Source organism: Typopeltis vanoorti, chromosome 18, assembly GCF_054136105.1.
Source record: "Typopeltis vanoorti isolate ZY-2024b chromosome 18, IOZ_Tvanoo_1.0, whole genome shotgun sequence".
NCBI lineage: Eukaryota > Metazoa > Arthropoda > Arachnida > Uropygi > Thelyphonidae > Typopeltis > Typopeltis vanoorti.
The window spans coordinates 107493465-107520062 of NC_143566.1; the positions used below are offsets into that span (position 1 = coordinate 107493465).

Sequence of the window (26598 nt, forward strand, 5' to 3'; positions counted from 1 at the left end):
ACAGGAACTTTTGATATGCTTTCTTCTTTTCCTTCACTGCCTCTTTAACTTCCTGTGTCCACCAGGGAGTTTTGATTTTTTTATCTTTGCACACAACCTCACCACATGCCTCTCTGGCAGAATCAATCAATGTTTCCTTCAGAGTTTGCCACTGAATCTCCAAGGTTTGATTCCTGTTCTCAAACTCTTTCATTTTCTTTTCAATAATATTTCTGTATTTTAGTCTACAGTTTACATCTGAGAGCTGCTCAACTTTTATTCGCTTTAAAACTTTCTTACATGTTATTCTTTTCAATATGAAATTCAATTTTATCCTGCTCAAGACTAAATAGTGATCACTTCCAATTTCAAATCCTCTGTACACTCTGGTGTCCTGCACCAGGGAGAAAACATCACTATCAACAATAACATAGTCAATGAGACTTTTCTTATTCCTAGCCTCTTCTCTCCATGTGAATTTGTGCACATTTTTATGTTGGAACATGGTGTTAGTAATAACCAGTCCATGTCCTGAGCAGAAATCCAACAGATATTTGCCATTATTATTAGCTTTGCTCTTTTCTTCAAATTTTCCCAAAATATTTTTGTATGTCTGACAATCATTTCCTACTCTGATATTTAGATCCCCAACAAGGACCAACTTTTCCTTTTTCATTGTGTCAGTTGCTTTTTCTAAAGCCTCAAAAAATTCCTCCACTTCTACCTTAGTAGAACCTTCTGTGGGACCATAGGCACAAATAAGTCTCATTGTCCAGTTCCCCATTCTCATATTTGCCCACATTACTCTACTTGAGACTGACTGCCATTTAAGAAGATTAGCCTCGTATTTTGTGTTGAATACTATGGCTACTCCTTCTTTTCCTTGATTGTTATTGCCTGAATATAACATTTTGTATTTATTGCTCAGAAAGATCTCACCAGTTTTGGTCTTTTTTGTTTCAGTCACCCCTATTATGTCAATCTGGTACTTATCTAATTCCTCAGCTAGCTCCATTTCTTTGCCATTCAGGCTTCTTACGTTGATAGTACCGATCTTTAACTCTGGTGATGTTGAGTTGGGGTTTGTTTTCAGATTTGTTCCAGTAGCTGACTTTTCGCTGTTCGCCCTGGTTCCCTGGCGAAAACAACGGGGGCCTTGTTTAACCGGGCGACGCCCCAGCCGGCATGAAATTTTGTCATGTTGTACCATCATTTTTTATTTTGGTTTAACCAATAAGAATACAATTTGGTCGGCTAAATCCCAAATTGCCAGCCCGTCCTCGTTCGTTCAGTATCAAAGTAGATACCCAACAGGGTGCACCACGAGAAGGTGAGGATTGGACATTAGGTCAGAAGCCCTGGTCGGTTCTCCGCATTCCTTTAAAGGCTATGTGGAGGTCTCCTCTCAGTTATACAGCTTTGACCCTTAAGCACCCCATACTAATTCTTTGCAATCTAAAACCAGCTGTTCTACTGTCTGCTGAAATTATTTGAAATTTTAGAAATACTGTGCTATATTTTCACCACATAAAATTGTTTATATGCATACCACACAAAAGAAAGTTCAGTAGTATTATTTTTGTTTCTTTTTCTTAAAATAATCTAAATATTTTTACTTCTGCTTATGCTTCTGGTTGCTATTTCTGAAGTAATCTACGTCTTAGAAATACTTGTAGTAATCCTCTTAGCTGGAGGAAAAAGTAAAGGCTTAGATTTCTCTCAGTGCTGTTGAGGAAGAAAATTGAGAACACTTAGCTAGAAGGGACACTAAAGTGCCTCAAGCTATAGTGCGAGATACATCAAGAAAGTCGTGTTTCATTTTCAGTTGTTGATTAGTAGGCATCCTAACATAGAAAAAAATAGACATTTCTTTTACTGGCTGATACAGTATTTATGCTGAAATAAGTTCTTAATTTAAAATGATCAGTTTCATTTTGATTATCGAAAAAGTATAAATTATTTCATGTAATTATCTTGAAAAAGAGGACTTGAATTATTTTAAAAGAAAAGGAGCACATGCTTCACATAATCTTATTTTTTATGGAGGGCAGGAAGGTTATATTGAAGACTTATTCAATTTGCAGATATTTCAGAGAATTTATTTTATAAATCGTTCGCAAGACAACTGTTATGAACGTAATTCACTTGGGGAACATGCCCATTCATTTAAGTGTAAATAGTAGCAAAGGTTTAGCTACTTCAACAATGCCACGTTTCTAAACTAGAAGAAAATGTCGTTATATCTACTGATGTTAGAACTCTTACATAAATAATTTTTCTGGCATGAATTCTCTATCAGCTATAGTGTAATCAATCTACAGATTTTTGCCCCCTTGTATTCTACCATCTCATGTGCAGTGATTTCTTCTTTGTACTACAAGAAAAAAAATCAGATAACACATACGGAGTATTTTCTTTTTCATTGGGTGAATTTACAATGTTCTCTCTTTGTGTTTTGAAAAGAAAGTACAGATGATTTTTTTTCTTACTATTTTTGCCATTATAACATCTGATACAATTATAAGAGTGACATTTTACCGTTTTCTCCCACATGAGAAAAAGAAATATGACAATAATATTGTTGATTCTGTCGAACTTTTGTAGTGGAAATATTTAATACAAAACTTTGTAATTTATATATATATATATATATATATATATATATATATATGTATATATATTAGGAGAATTCATTTTTACTCGGTAGGAATATTATAAAATAAGTTTAATGACTATTACCAAGAGAAAAGATGGCAAGATATATTTAACAAGATACTACTAGTTTACTAGTTTCGTTACAAGAACATCATCAGGTATCATACTCAAAGAAATATATAAAAAATTACAGAGACTTAAAATTGTATTAACAGAACAAGTGAAAAACAGTAGCATGTTTGAAAAAATGCAAGTATGAGTTCCATACAAACGAATACTACGCGCTGTCGCGAGTGCGCCAGTACTGAACAGAAGCAACGTGTGCGTCCGAGAGATTGTAACTCAGGCTGTTGTTGATATGAGAGGAATCTAGAGAAATTTCTCTTGATTCAACAATCTTTCTTTCGAGTTCATCGTAGCACACATGGATATTAGCAGTTTGAGTCCAGTTTACAATGTGCTGGCGGCCTTCGTCTGAGTTAGCAGAAAAGAGAACGTGGCTAGAGAGCGCGCTAGCTCTAGTCCTATTATAGGAGATATCTCTACGGTGTTCATCCAAACATAGAAGGATGGATTTGGCAGTCTGTCCACAATAAGGCTTTCCGCAATCACACAAAATCTTGTAGACTCCTGGAAACTGAGTAGGAAGATGTTTCTGTTTATGTTTGCAAAGTAATGAACGAAGTTTTGGAAGCGTAGTGTAGCACGTTTTGAAGTTAAATTTCCTGAGGATCTTTGCCAGTTTTGGTGAAAGAGAGCTGATGTAAGGCAAGGAGATGAAGGCTCTTGGGGGAGGGGAATCTTCAGCAGTAGTTGAGTGCCTGGGGGAAAGAAATTTGTCAATCTTCTTTGGAGAGAAGCCATTGTTAATAAACGTTTTTTTAAGAAAACTGAGTTCATTTATAATTTCTGTTTCTTCGGTAAGTAATGATTTGGCTCGGTGGGCTAAAGTGGAAATAATACCACATTTTTGTGGAGGATAATGATGGGAGGAAGCATGAAGGTATCTGTCAGTATGAGTAGGCTTTCTAAAAATTGAGATTTTAATGTTCTCAGCACATCTGGTAAGTTTGAGGTCTAAAAAGGGAATCGGATGACTGTCTTTGAACAAAAATATAATCTCGAACATCAGCAGCCGGTTTTTTTAAACAATATTTCAAATAATTATCGTGAATTAATTTCTTCGGGAACAAAGAAAATGTTTTGTGGAGTAAGCAATTAGAAAAAAATTAAAAATTAAATTGGTTCTCGAAGGTAACGCAATATTTAAGTGAACAAATTATGCAAGGATCTTTATTTTGTCCAGCCATTAAAATTGTATTGTACAATAAAAAGAGAAAATAAATTCTATATTTTTAGTTTATCCAATATAACTAAAATTCAGTTACCCAGCATAGAACAAGGAACTGCATTTCTTGTTATAGGTAATTGAGTCACAGCTATGAGCCTGAGATAATCTGATTAAGTGCTCTCTTCAGCGTGAGGGATTATCACACCTTCTAATGGACATGCTGGCCAAATTGCACTTCTTATCCATGTTCTTTCAACAGATATCATGCATCGTATCCAGATTTAGCTGGATGTCTATAGACGTCCTGGCCGGTTGGGAGGTTAAAGGGATATCAGACAAAATAAACAGAATACTATAGAAATACAACCTTAATGCCACCTTTAAACCTTCTGCAAAATTAAAGAACTTATTCAACTCATTCAAAGATCAACATCCTTTGCTGGCCCACCCTGGAGTATACTGAATTTATTGCACTTGTAACTTGCTCTATATAGGTGAAACAGGATGCACAATTCCTATCTGACAAAAAAAGAACATAAACAGCACATTAAATTAAATGAATGGCCTTTCTGATCATGCCCTGAATATTCTAATACCCTAATCTTAACCCTAATCATAGAATTGACTAGAAAGGCACCTGTTGTGTACATCACACCAAAATATGGTATGAGTGTAAATTTAAGGGGTCTGTGAATTATTATCAACCACCCTAATCTTAACAGTAATGGTGGTCTAAAAATCCCAACAATATGGATAATACATATTCTCCTCTCATAACCTTTTGTTGTAAGAGTTAATTATAATTAGGACTGTCCATTTTAGAAATTATGGACTTTACAACCATGTTATGTCGGATGTCGAAGTAATTACTCCATACTTCAAGGATATCTTGAAGTATGGAGTTATTTTCATGTCACCTTCATCATCTCTAGCTCATTTTACAGCACTCTTTCCTGTATTTCTGAGCTTCTTCAACAACCTCCAGAATATCTTGCCATCTTCTTGATATTATTTTCTATGTTCTTGCCAAAGAGTCCTCCCATGACTTTTGTTTAGCTAGTTTTAGACAGTGTTTAGCTTTCTTACATTTGTCTCTGTATTCTCTAAGAGCACAAGCTGACTTATTTGCCAGGAACTTTTGATATGCTTTCTTCTTTTCCTTCACTGCCTCTTTAACTTCTTGTGTCCACCATGGAGTTCTGATTTTTTTATTCCTCCAGACAACCTCACCACATGCCTTTCTGGCAGAATCAATCGATGTTTTCTTCAACGTTTGCCACTGAATCTCCAAGGTTTGGTTACTGTTCTCAAACTCTTTCATTTCTTCTTCAATAATCTTTATGTATTTTAGTCTACAGTTCACATCTTAGAGCTGCTCAACTTTTATTCGCTTTAAAACTTTCTTACATGTTATTCTATTCAATATGAAATTCAATTTTATCCTGCTCAACACTAAATAGTGATCACTTCCAATTTCAAATCCTCTGTCCTGCACCAGGGAGAAAACATCACTATCAACAATAACATAGTCAATGAGACTATGTTATTTTCTTATTCTTTGCCACTTCTCTCCATGTGAATTTGTGCACATTTTTATGTTGGAACATAGTGTTAGTAATAACCAGTCCATGTCCTGAGCAGAAATCCAACAGGTATTTGCCATTATTATTAGTTTTGCTCTTTTCTCCAAATTTCCCAATATATTTTTGTATGTCTGACAATCATTTCCTACTCTGCTATTTAGATCCCCAACAAGGACCAACTTTTCCTTTTTCATTGTGTCAGTAGCTTTCTCTAAAGCCTCAAAAAATTCCTCCACTTCTGCCTTAGTAGAACCTTCTGTGGGACCGTAGGCACAAATAAGTCTCATTGTCCAGTTTCCCCATTCTGATATTTGCCCACATCATTCAAGAAGATTAGCCTCGTATTTTGTATTGAATACTATAGATACCCCTTCTTTTCCTTGATTGTCATTGCCTGAATATAACGTTTTGTATTTATTGCTCAGAAAGATCTAACCAGTTTTGTCTTTTTTGTTTCAGATGTCGATCTTGTACTTATCTAATTCCTCAGCTAGCTCCATTTCTTTGCCATTAATGCTTCTTATGTTGATAGTACTGATCTTTAACTCTGATGATGTTGAGTTTGGGTGTGTTTTCAGATTTGTTCCAGTAGCTGAATTGATTAGAAAGGCAATGCTGACTTTTCACTGTTCGCCCTGGTTCCCTGACGAAAAACAATGGGGGCTTGTTTTACTGGGTGACGCCCCAGCCGGCATGAAATTTTGTCACGTTGTACCATCATTTTGTATTTTACTTTAAGCAATAAGAATACAATTTGGTTAGCTAAATCCCAAATTGTCAGCCCATCCTCTTTCGTTCAGTATCCAGGTAGATACCCAACAGGGTGCACCACGAGGTGAGGATTAGACATTAGGTCAGAAGTCCTGGTCGGTTCTCTGCATTCCTTTAAAGGCTATGTGGAGGGTCTCCTCTCAATTATGCAGCTTTGACCCTTAAGCACCCCACACGAAAACTAGGTGTCATTAATGCTCTAAACAAACAGGACTTTGAAGATCTGCTCCAATGAACAAATACTGAAAGTCGAATTTAAAGTTATCAGCAATACTTTTCTAAAAAAATGGTTACAGCCAAAACACTATTAACAAAATTCTCTACAAGACCTCAATAAAAAACAAGATAAACCAGACTACAATAAAACTATAACCATTCCTTACATTAAAAGGACATCAGATAAAATAAACAGAATACTACAGAAATACAACCTCAAAGCTATCTTTAAACTTCCTGCAAAATTAAAAAGCTTACTCAACTCATTCAAAGACCTACTCCCTCCACTGGCCCACCCTGGAGTATACCTATTTTTTACACCTGTAATCTGCCATGTATAGGGAAAACAGGATGCACAATTCCTATCAGACAAAAGGAACATAAACGACACATTAAATATAATAACTATGGTGAAGCTGGCCTTTCTGATCATTCCCTGAACACTTTACATAGAATTGACTGGAAAAGCACCAGTTGTTTACATCACACGAAACCGTGGTGTGAGCATAAATTTAAGGAGGCCTGTGAGATTCTTATCAACCACCCCAATCTGAACAATAATGATGGTCTAAAAATCCCAAGCATATGGAAGGCACATATTCTACCCACGGAACCTTTCTCCTTAAGAGTTAACTATAAACAGAACTGTAGATAATCCAGAATCCTAAATCTAATATAACAATTGTAATGTTAAAAATAGGACATCTTTGTTACTGTAAGAAAACTATAAGAAAGAATGTTTCTCTCATGTTATGTTAAATAGAATTTAACTTTGATGTAGTTTCTAAATAATTGATTTGTAATCTTATCTTTTTTTTTTTTTTTTCAATAGAGCATGCCAGTAGAATAACCAGTGATCAAATCATTGTTTCTTTAGCTTACTGTGTGAAATGTAACTCAGCATTTACTTGTATATTTGTATATACTCCAGATGATGACCTTAATATGAAGGTCAAAACGTCGTGAAATTAAAAGAGTTATAACAAGGTTGTAAAGTCCATAATTTCTAAAATGAAATCTCATCACTGTGCAACACTAAAAGAAAGGATAATTAGGACTGTAAGTAATTAAGTAATCTAGGATCTTAACCTGTAATGTATAACTCTCATGCCAAAATATGGATTAAGTCATCACTTTTACTATATTAAAACTATCTATATGAATTTGTTCTCTGAGGATGTTATAAATAGAATATAGCTTTGATGCAATTTTTTTTTCTGCTAAATGTCAGGTCAAATCATTATCACTTTGGCATACTGTTTGAAATGTAATATAGCTTGTGTGTGTACTCCAAATGATGACCTTAATATGAAAGTCGAAACGTCAGGAAATAATTATTCCTAAACCGGTTGTAGTCTCTATAATTTTACTGAAATTGATAAAAAAAAAAAACAGTAGTTATAACCCTTACAGCTGTTATGCGAAAAAACTAAATATCACATTACAGAAATCAGAAAGTTCAGTGCAGTTGAAAATGTGTACTTTCCTCTGAAATTTATTCTACATAATATAGCAATAATATCATTAATAAAAATAATGTCAGTCAAGTAGTTCCTTCTGAATTTTAACCATTCTCTCTCTGTTTTTGACATATACGATTTATTTTTAGGAAGCTTACTTATATTCTGGACATATGGTGAAGCCAAAGTTGAATTTACAAGGAACTAAAGGTCACCTCACTAAAGAATGAAAAACATAAAGCAATGCATTCACTTTACAGAGTAAACAAAATAATCTTTAAAAAGCAAATTTCCTTTGTCAAACCAGCATATATAATGGAACTTTTTTAAAATTTCATTAACTGTATATACTATATTTATCATTTGTATAATATATTATAATACATCATAATACAGAAAGTCAGGGAAACTAGGCTATGATGGAATAAGAGCAACTAAGTTATGCAACTATATTAATGATACAAATATGCTTAATAATATTGTTGGTTATGATGAAAAGATGATTATGTGTTTGTACAGTTTGGACTGTTTAAGGCTGCATATGTGAAGAATTAGGAATCTGAAAATTATTCAGCTGGGTCATGCAGACTACAGAGGAGAGTATACACAAATACCAGGAGTATAAGGAACAAAGGAATTGAGTTTTTGTTGCCTTAGTGAATACATTCAGGTCAGAGAATATTAGACCTGATTATAGCGTCAGAGGGGGATTTCAGTAAAAAATGTAACTGTTCCTGAACTTCAAAGCTGGAAATTATGACCAATTAAAGTGAATACTAGATGTGATCCCATGGTATCAGTTGCAAGATGAAAATTTTATTGGCAGTGCATGAAAAGTATTTCACAAAATACATCAGTGATGTAATGTTGGAATGTCCCCACAGTCTGAATAATAAACAGGATGGATGTGCAGTTTTATTAAGCAAGAGATTCTTAAGAAAAAGATGATGTGGAAGTAATACCATCTCTGCAAATGATGGTGTCAGTTATGATGATTATAAAGTGCAGGTTACAAGAGTTACAACTATTCTATGGAAAGCTGTGTGAGTACGAAAAAAAAAACTCTCTTCCCCCCCCCAAAAAAAAACTAGACAACCAAAAAGTATTCAGTCATTATATTGCAAGCAAAAGAAAGAATAAATGTGAAAGAATAACTCTTGTCAATACAGATGGTATACAGGTGTTGCTGTCATCTTTGACATTTCCAAAGCTTTTGATTGTGTTCAGCATCAAATCCTCCTAAACAAATTGCCATCCTTTAGTCTCTATGCCACCTTGTGTAATTGGTTTGCTTTCTCTCTCTGGTCAATCTCTCTGTGTCATGGTAGATAGCCAGGACCAGCTCTACTGAGGTGCAACACGTGCATTTGCATGGGGTGGCAAAATTGGCCTAAAATGTACAAAAAATAATTTATAAAAAGATCATTTATTCCTTCTTTGTTGCAACCACACTTCAGGATGTTGTTAGTTAATTTTTTACATAAAACTTCATTGTACAGTATATTTTTTAAAAATCATAATCATTTAAAATAATGTATTATGTTGCATTTAATATCACTGTAAAATGTGTCACATTACAGTGACACATTTTATTGTCACTGTAACGTGACAACAAAATAGCAGAACACCTTCTATCCTGCATTTATTTCTGATTCCATTGTTTAGCCATGAGTTGACCTTGACCTGAGGGTAAATCTCAATTAACTAATGAGACAATTGGTTGAGAGTAAACCAATTAAAGAAATAGAATCAAAATACATAAATACAGTTGTGCAGTGGTTTTTAATAATACTTTTTTTTGATACAGTTATTAGGATTTGGCTTTTAAAATAATTTTAACATTCCATTATGTCTGATAAAAGAAAAAACTATCAGGCACAGAATATTGCAAACGAAAATTGGAAAAAAGAACATGATATTCAGAAACAAAGCGGGGCTTTGCATAAATATCTAAAAATCTAAAAACTGAAACAGCTAATGTAGTACAAGAGAAAATAAGCGAAGTACCGAAACCAAAAATTCCGAGCTCATGGCAAGTACTTCTAATTGTGATCCCAGTAATGTCAATATTAGTAACAATCAGGGTTAAAACGAAACTGATTTAACATCTTCCTCTTCAAAAAAATTAAGTGATGCCGAAAGACTGGAAATTGAAATGAAAGGACCAAAAAGTGATTTCATTTTCCCGCACAGCTCTAATGGTCAGAAATTTTTATTCAATCATTACATGGGAACTAAGCAATAGAGAATATATTAATCGGTCATGGTTAGTGTATTCTAAAGAAATATTTTTTTTGTTTTGTTTGTTTCTTTCTTTTGTAAGTTGTTTTCCAATAATAAATTTCACTCAGTGCTGACAGATATAACGATTGGTGGCATTTATATCTGTATCTTAATCAACATGAAAAATCTGAAAACCACTTGAAGTTCCATAAGAAGTGGATCGAGTTGTCATCTAGGCTTAAATTAGAACAAACGATTGATTTAACACAACAAAAATAGTTAAATGCAGAGGCTCGGACACTGGAGGAGCATAATAGAACTCCTAATTGCCATTGTTCAATTTTTAGCTCAACAGTGTTTGCTCTTTTGGGGAACATCTGATGAATTGTATGTTCATAATAATGGCAATTTTTTTGAAGCTTGTTAAATTAATTGCCAGATTCGATAATGCTATTTATGACCATTTACTGAGCGTATCTCATGGATTGGCCCAACATTATCTTGAGAAAAACATTCAAAATGAATTGATTTGTCTCCTCTCTGGGGCCATAAAGAGAAAAATAATTTCTATGGTGTAAAATGCTAAATATTACAGCATAGTTGCAGACTGTACTCCTGACGTAAGTCATATTGAAAAATTAACACTAATTGTAAGATTTGTTAATATGGATCCAGGTGATATCAGTATCCATGAGCACTTTGTTGGTTTTATTTAATTGTCAGATATGAACATTTTTATCGCAAACATGAAAGGAAAACATTCAGGAATTCAACATTAGGGATTTTGAACTCGAAAGCTTTTTTTTATACCTTGCCTTTCTCATTCTCTGAAATTAGTTGTCAATGATGCTGCTATGTCATGTAGTGAAGGGATTTCATTCTTTGAAACAGCTCAGAAATTTTATATTTTTTCCAGCATCTACATTTGGGAATCCTTAAAAAACATATTATAACTCTAACTCCCAAGCCACTAACCACCACCTGCTGGGAATCTAGAATCGAAGCCATTTGTCCTTTAAGATATTATATTGATGAATTTTATGATGCTTTGATAGAAATTGCTGATGATGAGTCAGTGGACAAAATGCTGAGACACAAACGGAAACTCTGACCCTTAAGTTCAGAGATTTTACATTTTTATGTTGTTTGGTTAGATGGCACTATGTGTTAAATGAAATTGTAATGTTGTAATGTTGCTAGTAAATTATTGCAAAGCATAAAAATGGAATTGTTTACTGCCATATCTACTTTAAAAAATCTTCTCCAAAGCCTTGAGAATATCAGAAATTATGAATCATTTCAAAATTTCTTGTAGATGCTACAACATTAGCTGAAAACATTGAAGCTGATCCTAATTTGAAACCAACGTTTGTAAGTACTAGAGTGAATAGGCAGAAAAAACAACATGATTATAAAGCAAAAGTTGAGCCTATTTCTGATCCCAAAACTAAATTTAAAATTGAGTTTTTCTTTCTTATTATTGATGTAGCAATGAGTTCCACCCATGAAAGATTTGGGCAATTGGAATACCACAGTTCACATTTTTCGTTTTGATATAATATCCCTAAATTGAAATCTGAGGCAACAAATGAGTTTTAAACTAATGTAAAAATCTAGAACGTATTCTAATGCATCAAGAAAATAGAGACATTGATGCCATTGAGCTATTTGATGAATTGAGAGTATTTCACACTTTGTACCAGAAAATACGTCTGCAATTGAAGTGCTCCGTTATGTAGTTGGAAATAACTTTGCTTGTAATGTTGCAGTAGCCTTAAGAATATTACTGCCATTACCAGCAACAGTTGCAAGCAGCAAGCGTACTTTTTCAAAACTAAAGCTTAGTAAAACTTATTTACATTCTACAATGGCCGAAACTCAATTGAAAGGTCTTACCATGATTTCACTTGAACATGAAATTGATCAGAAATTGGACTACACTAGCCTTATTTGTGATTTTGTGAATATGAAAGCAAGAAAAGTTTCGTTTCAAACAGTAGGTTTGCAGTTTAACAGTGAAAATATAAACTAACTTATGTAAGACATGATGTGTTTGTGATTTAACAGTTATTCATTCTACATGATGTGATTAGCATTACTTACTGTAAGTTAATAGTAATACATTATAAAAACAATATTTTTTAAGTTGTGTTGATAGTATTTGTGATATTATTGATTTTTCAAATAAACTAACTTTTAATAATTTCCACTTTGTTATAATTTAATTAAAATTTACAACAGGTGCATCATTTACTGTGCGTTTGACGAGTATACTTGTCTTCGCTTGATTTTAGTTATCCATGCAGATGCACATTTTCAGAATTAAATTCCACCGTTCAAGAGTTAATTGTCTCTCTCTTTCTGTAAAAAAAAAATTTATAGTTTATGAATTTTCATTAGCTAATGCTACTATTTAGAATTTATGATCAGACATGTTGAAGTTTAGTTTAACATCATGGCTTTTAAGACATCATTAAAAGAGTTTTTAGGGGGAAGGGGTGGCAAAATATCTAGGGCCTTCACTGTAGATAGCTCCCTCTCTTTGAGCTTGACTTGAAATGCTGGAGTGCCTAAAGGATCTGTCCTATTACCTACTCTCTTCCTACTGTACATATTCACAATCACCACTAATCCTGTCCACAGGTTTGCAGACAATAGTACTCTTCACTTGTCCTACTTATTTGACAAACCATGCAGTACTCTGCTATCCCAGGCTATAAGATCATCTACAACTAGTGCCTTAAACATTGACCTCTGTACTATTCTTCAATGGGGCAAGAAGAACTTTGTTATATTCAGTGTCACCAAAACACAGTCTTGCTTTTTCTCTCGCAAAAGAGATCTCGGCTCGCCTACCCTTATCCTAAGTAATACACAAATCACCAGACAAGATTAGATCTCTTCTTGGTTTAATGTTTACCTCTAGTCTCTCCTGGCACAAACACATCATATCAATAGCCTCCTCAGTATCCAAAAAATTAGGCATTATCTTTCGTTTGAGAGGCTATTTTATACCCAACCAACTCTTAAGTGGTGCACCTATAGCTTCCTTTAAAATCCATGTTGCTGTCCAGAGGCAAGCATTTACCCCTAAGTAATATACAAATCACCAGACAAGGTCAGGTGTAAGACCTGATCCAGGCTGTAAGAGAGGCACATACATGATCCCTCTCTTGCTGATTCACTTCAGCCTCTATCTCACAGATGCTATAGTAAATTGGCACCCATTATTCTTCCACTTTCTGTTTCACTTGTTAATACAAGAGCAGCAGCTGCCCAGCATCCCTTAACACAGCAAGCCTGTTTTCCTCTTCCTCTTTTATTCTATCCACCTTTATCCTCTGAAACAGGCTTCCTCATGAAGTATTCCCAACCAACTACAACCTGCAGCTTTCCAAAAAAAAAAAAAAAAAAAAACATCAAGAAACTTTTCTCTCTGTCCTCATCTGCACGGCACTGATGTGCTTATACATCTCTCAACTTCTTGTGTATTGGATCAATGTTCAATATTCAACTAATGAGTGCCCATTTTGCTGAAAGCTGTCAATCTGCTATATGCAGCATTGAGTTCATTGCTACCTCTGCACTTGAAGAAGAATCCCAGGTGTATGAGATTGAGTTACTAGGACCTTTGCAATAATTAAATATGAATCCAACAGGCTATTCAGATGCCAAAAGAGTGCTTAGATTAACTGTTCCTTTACCCTTGCTTTGTAATTTAAGTCTCAGCACACAGAAGATTCCATTTATGTAATGCATTTACAGAATAATTGAAATAAGCTAGAATTGTCGCGATGTGAAAATGACTGTGTGTTCTGTGTTAGTAAATGTAAAGTTATGCACTCTGGCGTAATGAGATTCTGTGACATGTTATATTAGCACAGTTATGCTAGAAGAAGTTGTTAGAAGTTTTTCCACTTGGTTATATTATAAATTAAAGATACCAAGAAATTATATACTTGGTTTAATCCTTTATCCAAATGTAAGCAAACAAAGTTTGTGTCTGAAGTATTTTCAGGACTGGGGAAACTCATATATATAATGACTTCACATCACTTGCCTTAGTATCCCATAACGCAAAACATATATCCTTGCAGACATGTATAATGCTATACATTATGGGAAGGGTCACTACTCAAATACTCTAGATTAGAGATAATTGTTGGAAGTTTTTCCATTTGGTTATACTATAAATTAAAGCTACCAAGAAAGTCTGGGTAGTGACCCTTCCCATAATGCATAGCATTATACATGTCTACAAGGATATGTGCTTTGCATTATGGGATACTAAGGCAAGTGATGTGAAGTCATTAGCCTCTATATACAAGTTGTCCCAGTCCTGAATATACTTCAGGTGCAAACTTTGCTTACACTTGGATAAAGGATTAAACCAAATATATAATTTCTTGGTATCTTTAATTTATGCTAGAAGAAACTGACCACACTAGGAATCTTGCGGTTTAGTAAGGAGGAAGTTGAAGTTCATGGACCATATAATAGAAATTGCGATTAAAACAAAAAAGATTAATTGCAATGATGAAATGAGCATTTATAAGGTCATTTTGTAAGCATTTGTAGTCATTTTGCCTCTTTATAAGACTTTTGTGAGGTGATGCAGATAATACAGCAGAAAGAGTACAAAGGAGGGTGTTAAAGATAATATTGGTTTGGAATATAGATTATGAAGAGAGAGAGAGAAAGAGATTGAGAATTTGTGGGCTGCAGATGCTAACAAACAGGGAGAAAGAATGGTGATATGATAAACACCTACAAACTTCTAAAAGGGCTATTACAAGATACCAGTAGATGGAATATTTCATTTTATAGATGTTGAGAGAGAGCAAGAGGACATCCATAGAAGTTGAGAAGGAATGCAGAAAAGGGTTGAGAGTAGATTTTTTTCTCATAAAGCAGTGCATGACTGGAGTGGCTTGCATTTGAAAGTTGTGGAGGTTGATACTGTGAATGAATTCAAGAGAAGGTATGATGTGTGGGTGATGTATGGGCTCCCTTGATGAGTCCAGACTTGCTTGTAATTTTTTTAAAGTCAAATGACACTTTATTACTCATCAAATAATATACAATATACAGTAATACATATACAACAATAATATTGATATATATTGATATATAAGCGCCTCCGTAGCGCAATTGGAAGAACGACGGTACATTGCGCCCTTCGATTGGAATAGGCCTAAGTTCGATTCTCGTCGCGATGGGAGGAATCTTTATCTGGTCGATTTCAATCGATGGTGAGTTAGCCGATCTCATATGGAGGTAGCAGGGTTTTTTCTCCCGGAAACTCGGGTTTTTCATCCCGCATACATACAAATCGGCCCTTCAGAACACACGCAATTTACAGACAAAAATTACTAGTTGTGGTGGTGTTGGAGGTGGGCGGTAGATGGCGTTGATTCGTAGTAGAAATAAGGTGTAGAGACAGTTGAAGATGTCCTCCCGCGATGAGTCTTCGGACTCCTTGGAGGTATCAGGAATAATAATAATAATAATAATAATACATTAAATCTCATAAAAAATCATCAGTTTTAATTTAATTTTGATAACAATGGCAGTAACAAGCACTTATCCAGATCTTACATGCAGTTTCACTAATACCATTATCCTATTACAAAACACTACAATAGGATAATGGTATTAGTGTAACTAGTGGAGTACAATGCTTCTAGATCTTGTTAATAATGAATGATAATCTCGTTCCGACAGATGATCGAATCTGTTATGAAAAGCATTTTTATGACTAGTTCATACTAAGATGTTAAATGCCCATAAATTTTATAACCCACACAAATGATTTTCATGACTTCCTATTGTATCACGAAAATATAATTTACATAGTTATCTTTTTTGTAAAGTTATTTGTTTCTAGAAAGAATGGGGTGGGAAGCTTGATTGAAAAGCTAATTTGATTCAAAAATTGCTTCAGTATATATATATATATATATATATATTTTTTTTTTTTTTTTTTTTAAGTGAAAACTAATAAAATAATCATTCTTTATAAGTTTTTGGTTGTGGTTGTAAAGGAGGTTGTTAACTCAATACATTGTGAAAATAATATAATAAAAATACAATAAAACTATGAAAATATTTTCCAATAATCAATGTCCTGTAATGAAATATGTCAGTTTTATGTTAATTATTTATTTTTATATTTTTTAGCAAGCTCAAAAACTAGGCCAAGCAGATGAACAGCGTCTTTTGCAGAGCAGAAAGCTGGTTTTATTGGTTGACCTAGATCAAACTCTAATTCATACTACAAATGATAATGTGCCTCCTAATTTAAAGGTATGAATATATTATGTAGGTAGGAGTATGTAAATGTTAAAATTTATGTAGTGATTATTGATGGATATTCTTTTCAGGTATAAGGTAATGTAAACTTGTTTAACAGCATTACCCACAACATAAAAACAAAAGAAATGATGGAATTTAATAAGTTACTGGTATTTTGCTTGAGATTCAAATCATCTTCAGAACACAAAAGTGTTTGTGCTCTGATCATTAATCATGATGCTTAAAGAGAAACTATTCAAAATTGTAATAGGGGAGGGGATAAAAGCAAGAGAGAGAATGAATCCTAGCATGCACTTTTGAAGCCATATATATAGTTGTTGTAAGACATATATACTGCAGTTATAACTATACTATGGTTGTAAGAATGAAGAAGGTATTCAAGTAACATTTTAAGACTTAAAAGTATTATTTTAAAGTGCTCTTAAAATTATTTTTTCTATTTCCATACCTAATTTGCCACTTTCAGTAAAAATTGCACCTAAGTAATTAAAATGTTTTTCTTATTCTTAATGTTAGAAGTTTTTTTCCACTTGGTTAGACTATAATAAATTTAGTTTAATCCTTTATCCGAGTGTAAGCAAACAAAGTTTATGCCTGAAGTATCTTTAGGACTGAGGCAATTCGTGGTAAAGGTGAACTAAGCTCTCATCACTTGTCTTAGTATCTCTCATAATGCAAAGCACATCTCCTTGTGGACATGTATAATGCTGTGCATTAAGAGAAGGGCCACTACCCAATGTTTGTTTGCTTACACATGTGTAAAGGATTAAACTAAATTTATTAATGCAATTAATGTTTATTGTTTTCCTGTCAGTTTTCATTGCTTTTGTCTTTTTGTTTTTAATTGACTTTCATATAAGGAGATGGTTCATCTGAGGCTGTCTGGTGTGGGATAGAGGCAAATAGGACAAAATACATTATTGGGTGCTGCTGTATACCAGGAAGTCCACAGGAAGATGTAGATGCCATGTATCGGCAAATCAGCACAATGAGTGTAGATCAAACAATTATTATGGGAGACTTTAACTGTGGGGGGGACATCAATTGGATGGAGAAAAGGGGGCATAGGAGGATGGAAATGGGATTTATACATTTGCTAAGGAATAATTACATGAAACAACATGATGAAGAGGGGACAAGTGGTTTGAGGGTATTGGATCTGATAATAGAGAACTCCACAAATTGCCAAACATGTGGAGTTCTCTGTCAACAAAGGATTTATGTTCAACAATAAGACTGGTGATTATGAAGGACTCAGGAGTAATCTTGGAACAGTGCCATGGCTTGAGAGGCCACAAGGAAAGAATGTCTGTAGTGCATGGCGAGTGGTCAGAGATTTGCTTGAGAGTAGCAGTATCAGACTGCATACCAAAGGTCAGGAGGATAAACCATGTTGGAATTAAGTGGATGAGTAGGGATATAAAGCAAGAACTGCAAAAAAAAGAAAAATATAAAGAAAATAGCAATCAGCATATTCATGAGTAATACAAAGTGAAGCAAGATGAATGGCTAGTATGATAAGGAACAGGGGGGCTGCTCGTGCATAGGCACTGTGGAACTGCAGCACCCTCAATTTTTCTCGATATATAAACATATTTATTAATTAATTTATATTTGCTTATAATATTTAATTTTATCATCAACAATCCTATACAATTCTCTTATTTTGCATAAAAAAATAATAAAAATCCATCTTGTAGCACTTAGGAGGGCGAAAGACGCTTCGTAGCACTGTGTTTACCACAGTGTCATATTGCTACTCGCGCAAGCATATGCATGTCATAGTGAGATGCAAGCTATTAGCGTAATACGGCACTGTCTGTCACGCAGTTTCACTGTTGTTTATATACAGTTTGCACCAGTAGTAGAGTGTTCGTAGTGCTTATCATGTTTACTCTGTCTCTTTAAATATTTGGACATTACAATTAAAGGATTTAATTGTAATGTCCAAAAAATATCCATTCCTTTAATTGTAATTAAAGGAATGAATTTTATTTTTAAGTAATTTTGAATTATACTAAACTGTATAATTTTATCGATAATAAACAATATTTTTTCATGTTTAATTTTTTTTTTAAAATTTTTACCATAATTTTGATATTTTATCCAAACGCATATACACTGTACTTACAGTGTGTATGTATATTTCGAAAGTTGCAGCACTCCCACGATTTAAAGCCACGAGCTGCCACTGGTAAGGAAGGCCAAATCAGACTGTGGGAGAGAATTATCCAAACAGGCCAAAGTAAACCTGAAGAAGTTGTTTCGTTATGTAGCAAGTAAGAGGAAAAATGACTATAGTAGAATGGCTTTAAACAGTGCTTAAGGTAGGAAAGGTGACTGAGCCAAAAGAAATAGTTGAGTTGCTGAATGATCACTTTGCAAAGATGGGATCATCCAGGTGGAAATTTTACAGTTTTTGATGTTACAGAGAAACATATCAAAATTGAGGTAGATGAACAGGATGTGTTCAGCATATTGAAAAATATGAATGTGAACACAGCAGTGGGACTGGATGGCATATCAGCTATCCACATACATGTGTACTATGTGAATGTGCAAGAGAATTGACATTTCCTCTGATGAAGTTGTTCAGTCTAAATCTCATCTCTGGCAGTTTACAAGGGATTGAAAAGAGGGTAAGATAGTGCCATTACATAAAGGTGGCTCCAAGACAGAGGTAGCAAACTACAAACCAATTAATATATCGGGAGTGGTTATTAAAGTATTGGAAAATTTGGTGAAAGGTAAAATACTACAGTGGATAGATAGGGATGTGATACTCTATAGTGAGCAGCAAGGCTTTGTAAAGGATAGGTTCTGTCTTAGAAACTTATTCACGTTTTATAATAAAATGACAGCAGAATTGGATAAAGGTAATGGCCACACCATAATACTGGTCTACTTTGCCAAGGCATTTGACAGAATACCACATGAAACTATTACAAAAACTGGAGAGGATGGGAATGAATATGAGGCTAGTATGGATGGAGGATGGCTGATGGACAGACCCCAGAGAGTAGTATATGGTGGGGTGGAGTCTAGAAGAATGCTGTGACCAGTGGAGTACCTCAGAGTTTGGTATTATGGCCACTACTCTTTTAATTTGTATATCAATGACATAGGGAAAGATTTAATAGGAGGTATTCAGTTGGTTGCTGATGATGCAATGCACAATAGTTATAAAGGTGATGTAGATATCCTGCACGATGATTTAAATAAATTGGCATTGTGGGCAAAGGATAATGATTGTCAGTTTAATGTTACAAAATGTTAAGGTTATGCACTTTTGGTAGATAATGTTGCATATGGTGTATCATATTGATAGTATTGGTTTGCAGGAAATTAATGAGACTATGGACTTGGGGATAATGGTGCACAAAGAGTTAAAGTTCAGAGGGCATATTGCAAAAGTTGGTAAAATAGCTCAGTGATAAGAATAGATAAGGAAGTTATTATCCCTCTTTATAAGGCTATGATTCGGCCTTATTTTGACTATTGCACACAGATTTGGTCACCTGGGTTTCTTGGGGACCAGGAGATGGTCAAAAAAAAAAAAAAAAATTTAGAGTTACCAAGATTGTGACAGGTCTGTGGAATAATCCCTATGAGGATAGGTTGAAGGTTTTTAGGTTACAAAGCTTAGTTGATGAGGAGAAAGGATGGGGGAGCATGATAGAAACTTTTAAGATATTAAAGGGGTTTTATAAAATTGATGCAAGCAAAAAATATATGTCAGAGAACTAAAGGCCATCCATGGAAGTTATGTAAGAGTGTGATTAATAGGGGTGTGCAGACTAGATTTTTTTGCATAGAGAGTGGTGAGTGGAATGGATTGCCAGAAGTGGTTCTGAGTTCCTTAACGGTGAATGAATTCGAGGAGAGGTGTGATAGGATTTGTGTGTATGATGGTTGATTTGGGTCTCATGTGATGAGGCTCTGGACTCCATGGAGATGCCTTAAATAATAATATCAGGGTTTGTGTGTGTCTAGATAGAGCAATTACCTAATTTAGTTAGGTAATTGCATACCAAAGACTTTTATGGTCATTTAAACAGAATGGGAGAGGAAAGATTAACAAAACAAGTGTTCTCTGCCAGGTTGACAGGAGAAAGACTAAGATGTAGGTGGATTGATACAATAAAAAGTGCCTTAGAAGATAGAAATATAAGATCTGATAATGTTGGAGTCTTGACAGATAATAGATTGATTTGGAGGAAAATTGTTGATAGGAAGTTAGTAATGGTGTAAGTTTTTCATGTTGTACTATCATAATATCTTGTACACCCCTTAAGGGTACATGTCAGGAATTTGATGATGATGAGACTTAAATAATAATATCAGGTGTGTGTGTGTGTGTGTGTGTGTGTGTGTGTGTGTGTGTGTGTGTGTGTGTGTGTGTGTGTGTGTGTGTGTGTGTGTGAATATAACATCATGTACTTGAAGTAAAAAACTATTTATACCTGATTTAGCATCAAACCATCTCACTGTAAATCCTTCAAATTTAAAATCAAACTTAACTTTATCTAAAAAAAATGTGGTCCATATCCCAGCTTTCTCTAGATATCTGTTTTTAAGCTTCACCTCATGACTGTATACCAAAGGGAAGGAAGATAAATCAAGTAGGATTTAGATGAATGAGTAGTACCTATAATCAGGAGCCGCAAAAAAAAAATAAAATAATAATAATAAAATAAATAATGTTCTGGAGAGTATATACCAGCATGGTAAGGAAGGCACAATCAGATTATGAGAAGAAATTAGCCAAGTAGGCCAAAGAAAGGCCTGAAGAATTCTTTTGCTATTTAGCAAGTAAAAGGAAGAATGTTATCTAAGTGAAGATATGTGAGATGTGATGAAAACTGATGTGAGAATAGAGATTGATGAATTGGAAGTATTAGAATATTGTAGAATCTTAATGCAAATACATCCATGGGATTAGATGGGATATCAGCTTTCATTTTACAAGAATGTGCAAAGGAACTGACACTGCCTCTGACTAGCATAAGTCTCAGCTTTGGTCAAGTCCCAAAGGAATGAACGGAGGACAAAATAATTCCTTTGCATAAAGAAGGCTCTTAAGACTACAGGACCGAATTATAAACCAATCATTATCTCTGGAGTTGTGGGAAAAGTAATGAAAAATTTGATCAAAGACATAACTCAGGAATAAGTAGGTAAGAATGTGATACACTACGAGAGCAGCATGACTTTGTGAAGAGTCAGTCATGCCTTAGTAATTTACTGACTTTTTATAATAGACTGGTAACTGAGTTGGATAAAGAAACTGTGGATATTAGATCCAAGGGTAGCTGATGGACACATATCAAAATGTAGTATATGGAGGAGCAGAAACCAAAAGAATGCAGGTTAATAGTGATGTCCCACAAGTCTCTGTGCTTAGACTGCTACTACAGTGTAATTTGTATATACATGATATAGGATATAATTTGAAAGGAAATTTATTCAGTTGTTTGCAGATGATGAAAAATTGGGCATGGTAATAGTTAACCACCCGAATGGCCACACAGATAAAATATATCAAAATATACCTACACACTTCATATCCATATTATTTCTATAATATCCAAAGGTTATATGACTTCAATAGGCACTTCGCATCCATATGATTATGGACTTATGTACATGTCCTTGCCGATACGGTAGTTAATCGAGGCAATGTAGAGAGCTGGCAGGATGATTTAAATAAGCTGAGTAAAAGTTAGTAGATGACAGCTTAATGTGGAAAAGTGTAATTGTGTGCATTCTGGGGTTAAAAAGTTTCAAGTTATGTACCACATTGATGAAATACTACTACAGGAATTGATGAAGCTAGAGATTTTAGGGGTGGCACTGGATAGAGAGTTGAAGTTTAGAGTGCATATTGCTAAGGTGACAAGGTTATTTGGTTATTGAAGAACATTAACAAGCAGAAATAAGGAAGTTATCATTCCTCTTTACGAAGTCCACATCTGGATTATTGTGCTCGGGTTCTGTTCACCTGGGTTTTTAGGATGAGAAATTGGTGGAGAGGATCCAGAAGTGGGTGACCAAGATGATGAGTGGTCTGTGGAGTGCTTCCTGTTGGCAATAGAATCGAAGAGTGCAGGTTGATAGGAAAAGAAGAAAAAAAAAAGAGGGAATGTGATATAAATGTTTGAGTTATTAACAGGGTTTTATAGGATTCATACAGAGAAAATATTTCAGCACTTGGTTAGAATGGTAGAAGTCATCCCTGGAAATCAAGTAAATGTGGTAAGCAAGACTGTGCAGACTAGATTTTTCACTTAGAGAGTGCTGAATGAGCAGAATAAGTTGCCAAAATCAATTGTGAGTGCTTGATCGGTGAAGGAGTTCAAAGTATAGCAGATATTGTTTGAATAGTTTGTATCTTCCACAATGAGTGTAACAAGATCAATGCAGGATAGATGTTGCTACAAAGCTAGTGAATCAGCTGCTAGCAGTGATGAAATGCATTGGCATATAAATCTAATGGGTGCTAAACTCTCATTGTGGGTGATTTTAATCTGAACATTCATTGGATAGCAGTGAAACCTTGTGTAAAGAAAAGCCAAATTTATTGAGCTAGCAAGCTAAGCTGCCACTTGGAAAGTGCTGGTGCAATAATAATAATAATGAATTGATAGCATTCCATATGTATTTTTAATTTTTCTTTTTACTAATTTGTTGAGTTCATTCTATTGCATTTTATTTTGTAGTGAGTTATTCCCAGTACTACTGTAAACTTCAGGTTTCTCATTTTGTTAATACTTCAGTATTTCTGGTTAGAACTTTTTTTTTTTCCATGAGTGCTTGTTAATAATTGTTTTATTTGAGATTCTGTGTTTTGCATTTGACTGAAGAATAGGCAGGTGTTTCCTCAGATATATTTTGTATAGCTCCTTGTTGAGATTATTTTTATGTGCATTAATATTATTCTCAATTACTTTCAGACCCTGCTTTTTCCTGAATTGTTTATTTCTGTTTATGTTAAGGCAGGTCTGGATAGTGGATCTAACTAATCTAGTTAAATTTATTTTAAATTTATTAATTTTGTCTTCTGGGTAGTTTTTGTATTTTGAACTAGTATGTAATATATTTTAGCTGCTGAATTATTTGGAGAACACCATGTTCATGCTCTTTTAGTTTAAAGAAGGGAGTTGTTGCTGTCAGGGATTTATTTCCTGCAAAGTGAACTAACTTTTCTCTTTGAGGTTTCGAGATTCAAAGCCAGACAACCAATGGAAAACTCACCTATTGAGACATTAAAATCTCTTATAAAACTGAATATGATTGTCTTCGTAAACAACATCTGTTATGTTGTAGAAGTCATCTACAGTATTACATCACTATGAGAGTTTGTTGGTGCATAGGCCTAGATTGTAGTTGTTACCATATACCTTGGATGTCTTAATTTTCAGAGTATTTTCATTCAGTGTCTTATAAGTTCTATTATGTTTGGTTTCTATTTCTCTTTGATTAAGAATCTTACTCCATAATGACTTTTGGTTTCTTTAGTATGGTAGAACAAGTTTCTCCTTTTCAAGTTAATTATCTACTCTGAGTTTCTCCTTATTTCTGCAAAGCCTAAAATGTTCAATTTCACTGTTTCCCGTGTTTTCTCCAGCTCTTGTAGTCCCATCCATTGTGAGGGCTTTCTCATTAAGAGTTAACAGAATATTATTGCAGATTTTACATTTGCAATTGTAGGTAAATGTTTTCTCTCTATGCACACATTGAGTTTGAAGAGTAGCATATTTTGTTATAATTGACCCCTTTTTCCCCTGAGGCACTCATATAATCCTTGTTATCACAGATGGCAGTCAAGCTAGTATAAGAGAATTGGTTTCTGGAATTCATATCCTCATATTCAGTTTTGATTTATTTTTACTGGTGAATACAATGAGAAATCTGCTTCATTCATATGGGGTTCAGTCTTCAGACCGAGTCCTCTGTATTCACTGTAACTAACTTTTTATATCATATTTGAGGAAATCTTTTCCAATTGAAATGTTCCTTGCAAGGAACAAACACCTCATTCTTGAAAAAAAAACAAATAAACTGTATATGCTATTTACTGATAAGAAAAAGATTTATTTATTTTTTTGTAAAGCTCATTTATGAGTTTGTACTTTACTGTTAAATGATTGCTTTTCTATTCTGTTGTTCAAATTTAGGTATAACCTAATTATTATTCAATATATATATGCATAATATAAAAAAGCTAAAAGTTTAAAAATAAAATTTAATATAATTTCCATAAAAAACTAACAGTATTAATTAACATTCACAGTCCCTTAACTTGAAAGTTCAGCATGTAGATTTTTATTGCATGTTTTGTTGACTTCAAAAAGACTTAATTCAACTGATGGACAAAATTTATGGAATACCTGATAAATTTATTAGCATTATGACTGTTTTTATATATAACAACAAGACTCCTGTTAAAGTTGATAAAGCATATCAACTAGTGCTTAGTTTAGAATAACTGGAATTAAAAATGGGTGTGCCAAATAAACTGTTAATTTTTTTATTTAGCCTTGTAATTGATTTTGTAGTTGATGTGCAAGCTGCTGCAAGGAAAGAACTGGAAAATATCTGATCTGGATTATGCTGATGATTTGGCCTTATTCACAAATCAGGAGAAATGAATACCCTGATTGCTGAAATTGATGATGTTAGGAGTCAACTAGGTTTGATTGTCAGTATTGAGAATGCAATTCTTCTGCATCTATTCTATAAAACCCTTTAAGCAACTTAAATGTTTCCATCATATCCCCTCTTTTTCTCCTATCAACCAACTTCTGCAATCCACACACCTTCATTCTATCCTTATAGGGAACATTCCACAGGCCACTCATCATCTTGGTCTCTAGCTTCTGAATCCTCTCCACCGCTTCCTCATCCCAAAGAAACCCAAGTGACCAGACTTGAGCACAATAATCCAGATGTGGGCATATCAAGGCCTTGTAAAGAGGAATGACAACTTCCTTATCTCTGCTTGTTAATGTGTTCTTCAATAGCCAAGTAATCTTATGGGCTACCTTAGCAACCTTAACGATATGTTCTATAAACTTTAACTCTCTGTCTACTGCCACACCTAAATCTCTAGCTTCATCTATTTCCTGCTTGTAATCTGTTTATCCCAAAATGCATAACTTTACATTTCTCGACATTAAACTGATACCATTAACTTTTGCCCATACTGACTGCCTATTTACGTCGTCCTGCAAGCACTCAACATCACCTTGATTAATTATTACCCTACTTAATTTCACACCATCAGCAAACAACTGACTTTTTCCCTTCAGGTTATTTCCTATATCATTTACATACAAATTAAACAGCAATGGTCCTAGCATTGAATCTTGTGGCACACTACTAGTCACCTGTTTTGCCTTAATTCTGCCCCTCCATATACCACTTTTTGATATCTGTCCACCCTCTTATCCACTTAACCAGTGTCATATCCATCTCCCGTTTGTTCTAATTTGCGTAACAGAGTTCCATGTGGTATTCTGTCAAATGCCTTTGCAAAATCATTGTGTAGCCATTTCCTTTATCCAACTCAGCTGTTACTCTATTATAAAAAGTTAGTAAATTACTAAGGCATGATCAACCCTTTGTTGACCCTCATACAGTATCATACTTTTATCTACCCATTCTTGAATTCTCTTTTTTACCAATTTTTCTGGTACTGTTAATGTACGCCCACAGATGTGAAACCCTTCGGCACTTCTGCGCATGCCAGAAGAAGGAGAATCCATTCCAATATTACGGTAATCAATGCGTTTTGTGGGATGAGTGTTTATTGTTATACATCGGAAAATTAGCTTTTCTTTTATGAAAATTCTAGTTCTTAAAGTGGTAACTATTTTGCTTGCACTACAGTTGGAAAATTTACGTATAAAGCACGTGATTTTTCGTGTTGTTGACCAATGCATACATCCTTTATTTCTTTCTCCCCTTCAGCATGAATTGACTATTCTTGACACATTGCCAAACTCAGTTCTATGAAGTGTGGGCATACAATACCACCATGCGTGAGATACTGATTGGTCTATAATTTGCTACTGTAGTCTTAGAACCTCCCTTATGCAAATGA

At 34.3% G+C, this 26598-nt stretch overlaps 1 protein-coding gene across 1 annotated transcript in view; it reads left to right on the top strand.

The window, feature by feature from the left end:
• Fcp1 (RNA polymerase II subunit A C-terminal domain phosphatase Fcp1) overlaps positions 1-26598 on the top strand; it is a 130523-nt gene that overhangs the window by 49060 nt on the left and 54865 nt on the right. Inside the window, exon 4 of the mRNA XM_090408113.1 lies at positions 16359-16484. Coding sequence (XP_090264239.1) covers positions 16359-16484 — 126 coding nt within the window. The remainder of the gene's footprint in view (positions 1-16358; positions 16485-26598) is intronic.